Source organism: Cygnus olor, chromosome 5, assembly GCF_009769625.2.
Source record: "Cygnus olor isolate bCygOlo1 chromosome 5, bCygOlo1.pri.v2, whole genome shotgun sequence".
Taxonomy (NCBI): Eukaryota; Metazoa; Chordata; class Aves; order Anseriformes; family Anatidae; genus Cygnus; species Cygnus olor.
In genome coordinates, this window is record NC_049173.1 from 37,168,297 (window position 1) to 37,183,327 (window position 15,031).

General features: G+C 44.2%; 1 protein-coding gene across 8 annotated transcripts in view; it reads right to left on the reverse strand.

Moving 5' to 3' along the window:
- SUSD6 (sushi domain containing 6) overlaps positions 1 to 15,031 on the reverse strand; it is a 76,853-nt gene that overhangs the window by 36,269 nt on the left and 25,553 nt on the right. For 5 of the 8 annotated variants that reach the window (XM_040557245.1, XM_040557249.1, XM_040557246.1 and 2 more), the window contains 2 exons: positions 6,337 to 6,523; positions 1,947 to 1,976 (listed from right to left, as the gene is read on the reverse strand). In XM_040557245.1, the coding sequence (XP_040413179.1) occupies positions 1,947 to 1,976; positions 6,337 to 6,457 (151 nt within the window). In that variant the 5' untranslated portion in view covers positions 6,458 to 6,523. Of the gene's footprint in view, positions 1 to 1,946; positions 1,977 to 6,336; positions 6,524 to 6,760; positions 6,907 to 8,237; positions 8,259 to 15,031 lie in introns of those variants that run through there. The other 3 variants (XM_040557251.1, XM_040557250.1, XM_040557254.1) reach the window with 3 other exon arrangements.

Sequence of the window (15,031 nt, forward strand, 5' to 3'; positions counted from 1 at the left end):
CATTCCTGGCATTGGCCCTCTCTAGAAGGAACACATGAGCATATCTATCCAGCACTAGGCAGGCCAAGGTAAACAAGCAGTAAGTGAGCATCCCCACCGCCTCTTGAGAGTCTCCTCAGCACAGGAACTCCCAAAGCTCCAGTCCTCCTTCCATTATAAGAGGATCACTGCACTAGGCTGGGCCAGAAAGCTCAGTTTATTCTTTAACAGTTTCAGTAACAACCCCCTCTAGCCCAATCCACCTGGCAACCCATCTAAGCAGTCACATACCTACAGAGTATTTCAAATCCCTTAAAAGACTTCACATCTGGAAACAAACAATTCACCAGTCCTCCAGCTCCAATACAACACTTTGCAAAAGCAGAAACTCAATTACCTCAGGGGAATTCCTGCTTGCAGAGGAAGAGAAATACTCCCCAGAGGTTTTCTTCATTAAAAGGAAAATGCTTTTCCACATGCAGATCAACACACACAGATAAACAGGTACAAACTCATAAAATATAGTCCTGTCACTTACACAGATGAAGGGGAATAGGTCCAACAAGAAGGGAAAAGTATTCAACATAACTGAAAAAAGTCATGCTTTAACTACCAAGGTAACCAGTTTAGGAGTCAAAAGGGACACAAGCAGCAAAGGAATTGCAAGTGGCACAAGGTAATGGCAAGGAAACTTTCTTCTGTCCCGTTGTAAGGACTTTTCCTATGAGACTAGGAACAAAACTAAATTCTTCCCAAATGATGGGGTCAAGTAGAGAAAGAGGAAGAACTCCGATAGGAGGAAGTTGCTTGTCTGAAGACAGACAAGTCTGTATCTTCAGCATAGCATGCAGGAGACATTAGGGGACACCGATACAGAGATGAGTCAGAACTTGGACTAAACTCACAAATAACTTTCTCTTGAAGAATGAACCGTGCCATTCAACTCGTCTCCCTGCTTTCCTCTACAGTGAAACTCCTGCCAGTTTCCATCTTTCTCATTCCAGCCCAAGAAAGAAGCCAAGATGCGTTAGTTGGACCAGCCAATGCTTTAGCTATTTCCTAAAGTAGCTTATTTTCCTGCTAGAAACCATGGCCAAGAACTGAAGGCACCTTCATACTAGGCATGTGTTATACCAGTCTTGCCAGGAGTAAAATTTAGACAGATTAAAAATTCAGGATTCAGAAGACTCCATCTGCTCTTCTCCCCCTCCCACTTTGTGAGGACCAGAATTTGGTAGGTGGTAAGATCACCCTCCCACACCTTTAAATAGTTCTTTGTGAATCCATTCCCATCAGACCCTGTTCCCGTCTTCTCTTTTCTTGGAGGAGAAGGGGAAGATTCAGACTAAGCAGATCACATTTCAGAGTTCAACAAAGATTTACACAAATTTTTATATATTTAGAACAGATACAGACAGCCAAATAAGCTTCCCACTTCCTCCCAAAATTACATTCCTCTGTAACATTCATACAGGAAAGGTTTTACTTTTTTCTGAGCACAGGAAATGAAAAGCTGAGTATCCAATGCAATATATCCAGTCATGTTCCGTGATGAGATTTTCGCCTTTCTTGATTAAAGAAAACAAAAGGTTTCGTGGTTTTTTTTTGGCCTCAGTTTTGCCCTCCCTGCCGTCCCAATCCTCTCTGGCAACCTCTCAAAACTTCCACAGGCTTCACATCCTTCTTTTTGTGTTTTAATGAAATATTTATTCTATTTGGTTTTCCTTGAGTCATGTGAATGCTATACAGACGCACAGAGATGCCTTCAGGCACAGTGGAACATAAGAAGTTCCTCTGAGGGCAACCATCCCTCCCAAATACAAGGGAGGAAAATAGAAATGGGCACAGAGATGCATCTCAGCATCCAACACAAGTAAAATTGTGAATCCTAGCTTATTACTGGTTAACATAAGAGGTTAAACACCACACTTGGTTCTCACAGTACGGCAGTGAATGAGTCTACTCACATGTAGGTCCTTTGGACTTGCTGAGCCAACCTAAAAGGACAAACAAAAGGCAAATTAAGGATTATTATTATGCTTCCTTTAATTCATCCTTCAACTATTAGAACAAGTTGTGTGGCTACCTGAGACTCCTACTACACCCTTTAAGTGAGCTGCTTAAATAGCACTGCCTAGATCAGCATAGGAACAGTGTGTTATTTGACTAGACTAGTTTTGAGCCCATCTGCATCTTCTTCCTAGCCACCTTCACAGCCCGGACATCATTCTGCAGCTCCTCACCATGCTCTTCTGTACCCCTCTACTCTTAGTAAGCTCTCCAAAGGGACTGGAAAAAAGAATCACACCCAAAACTCCCCCCCGCCCTTTTCTCTCTGTGGGGAACTACATACTTCTTTGTGCTGACCCAGTAATTTCTCCAAACCCACACTTATATAAAGCATTAAGGTTGGAATTGAGGTCCTCTGTTCGTGCATGACACCTCCTCACATTTCTGTGTAGCTATCCAACGCTGCACTGTCCTTGTTTTCACGAACACTGAATTCGTCCCTAGCGGTATAAATGCCTTCCTTTCAACCGCATAATTAGAGACAAAGGAAACCTCTGCTTCATACAGATTCCCAAAGAATAGGGACAAGTCTGGATCTGCTCAGTGGCTGGAGTGCACTCTAACAAGCTGTTCTATGCAATGCAAACAAACACCAGCGGTATCCAAGAGCTTCTGTGCAGAATAACCTTGGCACTGAAAAGACCTTAGCACAGCATGCAGCAGATTGGCTGCATTTGCGTCAGAGACAACACGCAGGAATGAAGTCGTTTCAGTTTATTCAAGATCGATTTATCACTTTAATGGCAACTCTAAAAATTAAAGAGCTAGCTTTATGGTATTTCACACGTGATCGGTCAACAAAAATCAGTCTGTGCTTAAATCTAAGTGCACTTCAATTCACCAGGTCCGCATTATTAATTTTTAAAGGTTAATATTTAAGCTCTCTATGGGTATTGATATTTGCTTATTTCAGAATGTATAATACTTTTACTAACACCTTTACTTGCATTTCTGAAGACAGGTGGTGTTGTTATCAGTAATGAAAAGCCCAGCCTACGTTTTGACAGAGCTGATTATGAATCCAAGAGAAATTACACCATTTAGAACACACATGATAGGAAGCTTTCAGAATATTTTAGAGACTGCAAGTTAAAAATTTAACGAGCAATTTATTCTGATCCACTGTCACCCTTCCAGAAATAACCTGATCAGGCAGGAGGACCACTGTGAATGAGATAAACACACAAGGCCTTTGAGAGCTTGGGAATAACCTTTAAGGGACACAGAAGGGAGGCAGGAAAAAAATTAAAGCAACAAAGAAAGAATGGAGAAGCATTACGGTTTAGAAAAACAGAGAAAGTGGCTGTTATTCCTCCTCTCCAACATTTGAACAATTCCCTGTCTCTACCTATTAGGTAACCCAGCTCTCAGCTACATTCGAGACGAACCCTCAAAGAAAACAGATGAGAACAAGAATTAAGCCTTAGCATTTCAGATTCTTGCTTCCCAGGTCTCTTGTGCTCATTCCTTCCTAATTTCCCTCAACTAATCTTGGAGAACTTGCTAGGGGGGAAAAAAAGACACAACAGTGATAAAGCCCAAAAAATATTTCTGAACAGCACTGAAGTCTTCCTAAATCCGTCTCTTCTGACACAGCTTAATTGTTTGCCCATCACCAAATGCCGCACTTGTTTTGTGCCAAAATATGTGCAGTGGTTATTTTTATATTCATGATTATATTCCCGTGAAAAGGGAGCAGTTTCCCCAGCCTCTGCAGTGTGCTTAGTGACTAAGCAACTTATCATACTCATCTCGTGGCACTCAGAGATATTTGGATAGATTGCTTGAGACAAAGTGCTGAAGACTTTTGTTAGAAATCCATGCATAAATAAAGCCCATTTATTACCAGAGGAGAGACCAAACATTTGCTGACTGGAAATCAGTCTGCCCTCTGTGTTTATCATGTGTAAAAGAGAACACGTTCCCGCCCAGAGCATGAATATGTATCTAGGCCTCCTGGAAGTCAAGCAATAGCATTTCCAAACAGCAAAATGATCGCAATACAATATGCATTATATGGTTTTAAGCATATGAATCATAAGCTCTGCTTTGTCACTTAGAGCCGAGCCAGCCCATTGTCTCCATGCTTGTATGTCTTTTTATGAGAACATTCTTCATCTTTTGTAGCAATTGTGAACATGTCACATCGGCCCTGCATTCGAGATAAGCATTACTACCAGGAGATTTAATACCATCTCTTGCTTCACGTTAACACCGCTTCACTCTGCATGTTTTTGCTATGTAAACTAATAAAGCGAGGACGGAGGGGCGGCTGGGGCACGAAGATGAGGGAAAGATGATTTTCCAAGCGCCTCGCCAGTCCTCTTTGCGCCTCCATCTGGCCCCCGGCTCCCGGGCTGAGGCGCTCATTAGCGCTGCTGACAGCTGGCGGGCCGCTGCAGGTGCGGCTCCCTGGGCCTGTGACACATGGCTGCGCACCCCCATCCCTCCCAGCACCCGGCAGTCGGGTTACTGCCTCCCCACCTCACAGCCTCCAAGCCTGTGGGTGGGAGGATGGAAGCATGGCTCAGCCGGCCCTCCCCCTCCTCCAGGATTTATTTCCCCCCTTTGTGTCTTGCCCTCCGCTGTATGCTTGGGTTTCCCCTCCACACGCGCTCACTTCTCTCACTTCCCCTGCAGGAAACGCTTCATGCCTAGCCACCCTAATCCTATTTAGCCGCTGATCTGCCTTGAGCAGTTTACCACAGCTGGTTTTGGGTCCTGAAGCAAAAGGAGCACAGGAAGGGAAACAATGCAGAACCACTCTAGGGTCTCACCATATGCTTAACTAGTGCCTTTTTTAATATGACATGGGATGCCTCAGAAATGATCCCAAAAACATTTGCCAGCATCATGGCTGCCTTTCTCTTCTTCAGCAGCCCTGTGCAGCGCAAGGCATTTGCATACTGATTACAGACTCACTCCGAGGTGCTGCAGTGTGTAATTGGAGTTTCAGGCAGGGATGGTGCGTCCCAGCCCCAGGCGGCGAGGCAGATCTGGCAGGCCTACAGCTGAAAAAGGCTGTGGCATTATCGGCAACAGCAGCAAGGCTGCAAAAACCCAAGGACAGACCAGATTAAAAGAGACCCTGTCCCCTTCCCCCTTTTACTATCTGTTCTTGCCAATCAGTCACACGCACTTGTGTTTCTCTCCTACACCTCGCTTTACCTACAAAGCCAAAATTAGGCCAGGAAGAGATAGAAATCTGGTATACCTCATTTCAGCAGCCTCTCCCTTCTAACTTGAAGAGCTAGAAATATTATAAGGAGACCAACTCCTCCGGAAATTTCCAGCACCAGCAGACTTTTCTGTACAGGATAACCTCTGCTTTGAGTGCATCTGGCCATGACCATTTATTCTGCTCTACCCCACAGAGACGAAACCAAAATTCACTGGAGCCAAGGCATATCGCTCACTGAATATTTTCAGGTACCGTATCTCAAACAAAATGGGACTTTTTAGAGCTAATATTGAGAACAGAGATTTTGTTTTTAAAGACAAGCTGTTGATCTATACTGTGTCAGCATCTGAAATCAAATCTGCCTTTTTAAGAATAACTTCTCTTATAGCTCTGTGCAAGACCACACACCTAAAGCACACATACAAACTTATTCCCTCCATCCCATGCTACTTCTGATCAGTCACCTCTCTACAGACAAACTGCATCATGGCTGAGAGAAAAGACCCTATTTCAGGGTATCATTCCATTGCACTGCTATTTACATTAATCATCGTACTTGTCCACCAGATAAGGAAGTTAGCATGGGGAGGAGCAAAAACCCAAGCTGCAATGATCTAACAGAGGAGTGTAGTTTGTGGGTGCTGAGGTGTTGGAAGGTACCACTCAAGTAAACACTGCACAGACTCATCAGCTGTACAAAGAGCTGAAAGACAGTCTGTGCTTCCAAAACTACTTCACATGAGAGGTAGCTACAGGGCGTACAAGTAAAAGCGTCTACATGAGAATATCACTCAACTAAAATGTGGTCCATGCTCGCTCTTCAGACAGTCCTGACACCCCCAGCTGCAGTAAAGAGATGAGAATGCAGAGAAAAAAAGCTGGGGGAATCAAAATAGCAGTGTAAAGAATGAGCACTCATTTTGCTCGTATGCAAGACTAGTTCATTTCAAATACTGCCCTTTGCTTAACAAGTAGTGGTCGAATTTTTCCTGCGAGTACTGAAAGATGCATACAAATACAACCACCTCCAGCTTCCCCATAAAAATAAGGCCATCTGCATACTTAGACCCCTCCCTGCAGTATAGCCAAGCAAAGGTTTCACTTACCTGTGGCCTGTGCTTCCAAGATAAAGGTACCAAAGATAACTAGCAGAAGAAATAACCCATGGCTGGTCAAGGCAAGAGATGATCCTGTGTTGCTCTTTGGTGCTACCATTCCATGGCACATCTTTTACCCACCAAAGTTTCTTTTAAAAAATTCCCAAAAGATCTGGTTGATTAGGAACACCTCAATCTAGAAAAAAATACATAGAAACAGTAAGTGTTAAGCCAAACATCTACATCGTCCAAGGGGAGGGAAGGGAAAATTAGAAACAAACATGAGCAACCTTTTGCATTTTCTAGCATTTAGAAATCCTACTAAGTAGGTATCCACAGTTCACATGGAAAAATAAGAGCAGAAGAGGCAATCTCGTGCATAAGAGATACTAAAAGGAGCTGTATTATAAAGAGACCATTTCTTTTCACTCACCTTCTAGTAGTTCAGGTGTGAAGGCTGCCTTAACTTACAATTAGTTTTAGGTCTTCCTTTCAAGACAACCCCAGAGGATATAGCATCCGGAGGATTTGTTCCAAAATTGTTTAAAGAAAGCCAGCCTTCCTACACCCCCCACCTTTCAGAAGGCACAGCAGACTGTACTAGACAGCTAGGATAAATAAATCAAATGCTTCCTCAGCCACCTGGAGAGGCGCAGCAAACCTGACAGCCAGCCAGCAGGCAGGCAAACACACGCTTACAAGGAGGAATGTGAAACAGCTTGCAAACCTCAGGTACAGTGTTCTGACAGTACACAGCACGGTAATTAAAATTGCAGGATGTGACACTGCTCATACCTGAGGACTGACAGATTCAGCCATAGCCTATCAGACGCTGTCGCACTGAAAACACATCAGTGCGCAAACACACACAGCACAGTTGGGAAATCGAGAAAGCACAAGCTGAACCCCAGCACAAGCTGAACCCTATTTTTAATGAAGAAAGGGAGAAATTTTTTCTTTTAATGAAGAAGGGAGAAAACTGGTATAAAGCCAACTGGTCAATACTGGGTTAAAAGAAAAAACAGATGGAGATGCATTTCAACACTTCTATCATACTGTTCCTTACATAAACATGTAAAGCTCAGGGGGAAAAAATATCTAATTTTTGCAAAAACTACTGTTTCTTTACACTTAACCACAGGAATACTTTCAACTTTGAAGGAACCTCCCCTTCAGCCACAGCTTCTTCAGTTAAATGGATATTTACACCAAAGGAAGATTTTTGGGGGGGCAAGTTTCAAAATTGTTGGATAATTCCAAATAAACTTGAGAGGTCTTGAGGCATGTATTGTACTCTTTCATATCCTGTGCAAACAGATATGAGACCTGGGGAAGGCAGTATAACTTTCAGATCCTTAAGTAGTACTTAGAGGAATTCACAACACACCAGCACTGACCAGAGATGCACATGATTCAAACAGCCATGACTGACATTTCCAATTAGGCAAAAAAGGACGTAACTGCATTATGGGAGGAAATATGTAAATTTGTTGTTAAAACTGGAAGTCATCCTAGTGAAGAGGGGGGTTTCCCTAGTTCCATGTCACTACTTTGCTCATACCTAACTCACAAAAGGGCTGTCTTTAAAATTTTGATCTTCCAAGTCAATTAGCCTCAACCAAAGAAGAATTCTTTGTCTGTGCACACCCCCGCCCTGAAACATCATTTCAAGATGACATTTAAAATGCCACATGGAAAGCCTGGAACTGATACTACAATAAACTCTGTGTCTGCCCCTTTGGTTTCCTGCCTAATTTGGAGGGGGAGGGAGAGAAATGAAGTTATCCCACTCCACACTTGTAACACTGCTAACAGATTTCTAACGTGTTCCACGGATGAGGATCTGATGCTTTGTTCACCAAGCTCAGCCCTCCTATCATGCAGACAGGATTAAGGATGCTGCCACTTACCAGCTAGATTTCCTTCAGCAGCTATTAGACTGTGGCATCAAAAACACTCCTCTGAAAAAAGCCAAGCCAGCTACTCTGTACATTTTCCCCCTGCATGCAAGTCAAGTCTCCCACGCGGATTTTAAGTTCACATCCAGCTGGATCGCGGCAGCATCTGGCCCATACTCCAGCCCAACAGCTGGATGCTTTCTTCCAAGTCGCTGCTGCACGCTGAACTACAGCCCTCAATGCAGCGGGCTGTCCTCTGCGAGTGGCCCTCCTGATTACATCAGGACAGGTCTGCCCTTTCCGTTCCAGTTTAATGAAGCCTTATTAGTATAACAAACTTTACAAGTCTTGCGAACGTACCTTTCAAAGGCGGCCCTCCCTGCCCTCGGAACAGGACTGGCTGGGTGACACCGATATCAACTCAACAGACAGAAGTAGGGACGACAACATACTATTATGGCAAAATTCCCGGAGACACCTGGGGTGTGCTGCATCGTCCCGGAGGCGTTTTCCTCTTCCAAAGACTGCACATGGAAGCCAGCAGTCTAATTTTGGCCTCTGAACAACAACCACGTGAGAGATGCCTAAACCAAGAATTTCTTCTGCAGAACTCAATTATTGCCATTTCTTGATTTGCTAACAGATTGCTGCAAAGCACACGGCTGCTTCTCCTGTCTTCTACAGTCAGGCAGGGTTTCCTCATCTCCTTTCAGTTCCAAGTCACCTGAGTTATCCCGGGTTATCAGGAATCCTGTCTGTCAGATGCTGGACTGCCCTACGAGGTACACCGTAAATTGATGCTGCTATGCCTACAGGAACATGCCACTAAGTTGATTTAGCTCAATGGGGGAATTGAAAGAGACAAAGGCAGCAAAACAATTTTGTTGAAGATAGCATTGATAACCCCATCGGAATTGTTAAAAGACAATGGGCACGGGTACTGCCTGGGAGAATCCTCCCTCAGGCTTCAGCCAAGTCACAAAACTTGTTCCCAGCTTTTTTTTTTTTTTTTGTTCCTTGGCTAAATCAGAAGATGAAAGAGATTCTGGCTAGATAAGAAGGTATCCTCTCTTCCCAGAGGGGAGCTGGTGGTTGGGAAGCTATTTAGACATTCAGCTCTCTGCAAGTTGATTGTTTCAGCACATTCCTTGCACCTGCAGCTCAGGGGGGAACAGCTTTCACAACAACTTTACAGGCCTCCACCTCCAGAAGTTGACTTGCAACATCCAAACTAGCAAGCTAAGGAGCTGCAGCACCACAGTGGAAACCTTCTCTTTCCCCCCCAAAGGTAGCATTGCACTTTTATACAAATTACTATCTTCAACTACATGCTGCAATCAAAAAATTATCCTCTCTCTCATCCCTCCCTCTCCATGCCAGTGCAACCAAACCACCCAACTTGTAGGAACTCCTGCTATCTGGTCTGACCACTGTCGATAGAAATAAATAAATAAACAAACAAACCCCAAAGAACCCAAGTTGGCTAGACTGACAACCCTTATCTCAGGGCCCAGCTTGGCGTGCTTCAGAGAGAAAATAAAAGCTAACAGGAAGAAAAAAGCGTTCTCCCTGTTCGAGCATTGCCAATACATTGCAAAGCACACACATTTATCAGCAGAAACATACTCTCAGGGAGACAGAGTAACAATTCACAGGTTCCTGTAAATCAAAGCAATTCCCCTGTTTATACACAGGGCTAAGGAGCAGGCTGGTTTCATTAGTGGGTCCTACCACCATGGCAGAAGCCTACAGTAGCACGAGGATAAGGAGTTGGAGCGCTTCGGACCTGTTTCACATGCCACAGCCTAAGCTAAAGGGTTATGGGAGAATTAAAGTTCAAACAGATGTTTTCCAAAATAGTATTTAGTATAGTCAGCAATTTCCTTAAATACAGTAAGGAGAGGAGAGGAGATTTTTCTTGGTTAACTACTTCAAGCCATAGAGGTTGTTTTCTTTCCAACGCGTGTTTTTCAAAACACCTAAATCCTGACAAGAAAAGAAGCTGTCCTCCGTGGCTGCAAAGCCAACAGCCCACGCCCTCCCGGGGAATGCTCTGAACAAGGGAAAGAGCACCCCTCGCTTCTGGTTACAGCCATCCCTGGCTCTCCCAGGTTCCTGGTACGGCAAGGCGAGGCTTTGCAGCACGCAGCCTCCCCGGGGACCCGCCAGCATCGGTCCCTCTCGCAGCGCTGCCAGCCCTGCTCCCTCCAGCAGGAGCCAGCTGCTCTGACACCGCACGGGTTGGCTTCTGCAGGAACGCCCCGAAGGAGGCATTAACCTCCACCAAAATCACGCCGGCCAGACTTCCCACTCTCAAACCACAGCCAGCCCTTTCCAAGGATGACGCACTTGCATATGGTAGAAGCTAAGTTGTTTGGAGACCTCTGCCATTTCTCTTCTAAACCTTTAGAAGCTGCCAATTCAGACCCTTCAATACAAAATCACTTCATAAGCATGCACACGTTCTCCCAGGATTATGACTAATTTTCTGATTTTTCCCCATTTCGTCACAGCAGCGCTCTTAGGTTGCCATGGAAAAGTGATCCTTGGGGGTCACACACACTCAGGACATGAAAACGAACCAGATTCGGGTAGTTCTGGTGCACCAACAAAGGACATGGGATGTCAGGGTGCGGGGACAGTCTGAGGCGCCCCAGTTGCTCGAGATGCCTGGCAAGGCTATGCTCTGTGTCACTGCTGCTGGAAAACAGGTCTTTAACCTGGATTCTCCACAGTTTGTTTGGGAAGTGTTTAAGTATGTTTGGAATGCTACTGGCTTGCTTTTAAATAGCATGCTTCAAATTCGCCAAAAGGAGTTATCCTCACACGCATCAAAAATCTCTATTTTAACCACTTCGTTTTCCCCTTCCACCGTAGAGAATAACATTTAGAAACTGTTTGCTACTTCTTGAATGCACACAGCACAGATTGTGCCAGCGAGACGAGTGCCACGTATGCACAGCGTACCCTTTGACAGGCTAAGCACGAGGATTGTTCTTGCCTCATGGCCACACTGCAGGTGGAACCTGACACGAGCGCTGTGGTTCAGAGGGTTTAACCTTCACCCTCAATTGCTGTTTTTATTTTATCCTTATTTTGCCTGTCTTCAGCAAGCAGTCAAGCTTTAAAACAAAAAAGTCATCCTTTCTGTTGGCTGGTGAGAAAAGTTACAGAGAAGAAGTCTAAGTGACAGCAGAAGAAAGGAATCCTTAATTTACTTACTTCCCATAGCTAAACCAGTTTAACTGAAAGCTTTTAGAAACAGTATCGTATTTTTAACATCTTGGGATAACTTAACAGATCAATTACCTAGTAAGTTTAACTAGACACACAGAAAGAACAAAGCATTCACAGTTACCTTCAGGCTGTTTAGAAACCATCTTAATTGTCTGTCTCTTCAGACCACCGAACTCTCAGTTATCCATGATAATTGGAAAGGGTGGAAGAGGAAAAGAAGAAAAACTAAATAACCCATGTAAAGTCAACACCTCCCCAATAACCAGATAATTTAGAATGTGGGTGCTCAGTAACTTAAATTTACACCTTCACCTTTGAATTATAAAAAAGGCGGATTTTTGCATAGGACAGGCACAGCATAAAGCAGAGGGCTGAAATGCATTTATCCCCTGCTACAGTGCCAAATCTCTAGGGCAGACAGAGCCACTTATGCCAGAGACTGGAATCGGCGTACATTCCCCTGCAAATCACAACCTGACTGCAGCCTGTTGAGGGACTTTAATTGTTGGGTTTCACACTTTGTTGCCCAACTGTGTCAGAGGGCCTAGTCAATGGCCTGCAATTCAGCTGTTTTCTTCATATTTTTATCTTGTTTTACCATATAAATATCTTGTTTAACCTATTACCAAGGTTTCTGAAACACCAGCACAATTGTTACTGCAGAACTCCCATTTTCAAGAGGAAACATCAGTTTGCTCAAAAAAAAAGAAAAAAGTCAACAACTTGTTGGAGAGCTAAATTCCGAAACTCCATTTTAATCAGAATCACAGAATAGTTTGGCTTGGAAGGGACCTTAAAGATCACCCAGTTCCAACCCCCTGCCATGGGCAGGGACACCTCCTACCAGATCAGGTTGCCCAAAGCCCCATCCAGCCTGGCCTTGAGCACCTCCAGGGCATCCACAGCTTCTCTGGGCAACCTGCTCCACCTGCATAATAATGAATTTCTTCTGAATATCTAATCTAAATCTCCCCTCTTTTAGTTTAAAGCCATTCCCCCTTGTCCTATCACTGCACTCCCTGACAAAGAGTCCCTCCCCAGTTTTCTTGTAGGTCCCCTTTAGGTACAGATCTCTGATAAAAGGCACACATCTATCTCCCCACAGCACCATTAAGGCACACTTACGCTTTAAGCCAGGAAACTAGGTTTTTCATTATCGGATAACCAGTCCACTACAGCTGGGAGAGTCACACCAACACTGCTGGCCCGAGTGAATAACCCTGCAAGATTCACCAGTCTCACGGCTTATTGCCCAACCTCCTCCTCTCTACCCTTCCTACCACAGTCTAAAGTCCTGTTGGCACCTAGGTCACGCTTTTGCACCACTCCCTTGCTTGCCTCCTTATCTCACTTAGCATTCTTCAGGAAATCATCCCTAGGTTAGTAAGCCATATTCTTCTGCGGGCTAAGGGCAGGGACCGCTTCCTTCCTCCGGCAATCCTCCTGCCATGCTAGCAGCTGGGTGCAAGCCTTTTTGTATGAGCTTCTTCCCCACTGCGGCCCAGAGAAACGCAGAGCAGGCTCAAAGAGATTCCTCAGTGAATCAGAGAAGCTGCAAAACTGTAATTGTAACGGTCCCCTTGGAAGTAAGGAAGAAGAAGAGGCAGACTTCTCAAAATAAGGTGTGCAAAAAAAGGTGTAGGACTGCCAAGGGGACGAAGGGGCAGCATTGAGCACTCTTTACAGTCCATTATGTGACAGAAGCTCTGAAGACAGTAGTGGATTAACCCCGAGTGTTTTATCATTCCTCAGCCCCATTTGATGGGCAAGGGAAATTTAAACCTAAAGAAATCCAACAGAACCTGATATATTGTGGCTGCTCAGGGCACCTTGCTTACCAGCTTTCTCAGTTCTTAGTTATTCAGCCAGTGAAAGTGAACAAGAAGGTAGGCCTAGAGCCGCTCTAAGAAACACTTGTGCACATCCACGCAGTAGCGGAAAGAAGAAAACCTCAGATCCCTTCTGCCTTACCCCAATCATTTTTATGTAGTATCCCGTTGAGAACCACAAGACACATTTGGGCATTCTGAAGCAGCTTCATGTAGAGGAGGAATTGATTGGGGTTAAGCCAGCAAAGTGAGGGGCCCCTGATCCTCCAAAGAAAACCAGAGCAAGCATATTTTCACTGGCAACCTTCGAAGCCCATTGCTACTTCATTCTCAGTTGTAGTTCACAGATTTGCACCTCCTACAGTCTAAATTGCCATTTCATTCCCTGGGCATGGTATCCCAAAGATTTAAGAACCAAGTGAGCCACGCTACCCTGATCTTCTAAATAGATCTGTGCGCTGCAGCACTAAGTTCCATCTTCACAGGAAAGCATCAGAGCAGGCCTCTGAAAAATGCACTTTACTTGAGGACCGAGTACATCAGACCTCCAGCTGCGGGGGACAGACCGTTAGCGAGGTACTCTGATCTGTCAGCATGCAGTAACTGGAACACCATAGCTGCTGAGCTGTAAAATGTCTTCTGTTTAATAGACTTGCTTTCCCATCCTGTGACAGAGTAAAGGGGACACCACAGCAGAGCTTGCTCCGAGACCTGTTTTTTCACACTTGTAAATGGCACTCTCGTACCTTTAGAAATGGAGTCAGAGACAAATAGGTAGAAAGTTACAGTCTTGTGAAAACCCTTCCCCGTTTGCAAGTGCTATCGTTGACATGCCAGGTCCGTCAGTTGCAGAAATTTTAGGTTTTAGAACCTAAAAATATTATCCGATTTTCCTTGCCTTGGAAAGTCAGAGAGAAAGGCCTAGATATCATTAGCTCCTTAAATTTTAAGGAGTTTCCCTGAAAGTCACAAGTTGTCACTGGAAAATCTTTCCATTTTACTTGGGAGGATGCATAGAGATCAAAATCTGATCATCCTTCCAAACCAAGGAAGAAGAAGATACTTTCAGGCAGCTCAGTTGCTGTGAACTTCCAGGCAGCAGTAGGAAGGAAAAGCAGAGTCGTGGAAGGACAGGGGAGAGAGTTAGAAAAGTTAATATACACAACACCTCCAATGCACAGCAGACTTCTGTGCTGTTACAAAAATGCTTATAGTGATGGGGTCATGTCAACAATGAATGATGAGAAACTGGTTATTAAAAAAAAAATGTATCCACTTTACTGATTTTTTTGGGAGCTTACTGGCATTTATGCAATATGGGATACAGTAGACACTGGGGGATAATGGAAAATGTGTCTCATGCAATCTTTCCCAGCTGATTTTTTTTTTTTTTAAATATGTCTCTATTTGGAAGAGCATTCCCTTTGGAAACTATTGTTTCAGCATTTTTCCCCTGCTGCACTGCATCACAGAGACTGGGTTTCATATTTTCAGCTTTAATCAGTACAACAGCACATTTACAGAGGACCATATGCACAAAATGTTCCAGAAAGCTTTCCAAAAATAATAAGTCCTAAAAAAGAAAACTCACAGTAAACTGAAATGGCTTCAGGGAAGGAGAATAGAGAAAAGCCATGGAAAGGCAGAACCTCTTATAAGCACATACAAGCTTGAAATGATACGTTTAGTAAGAACAGGATTCTCAAAGAGGCATTGTATTGGTTGAGTTGCTTTTATATC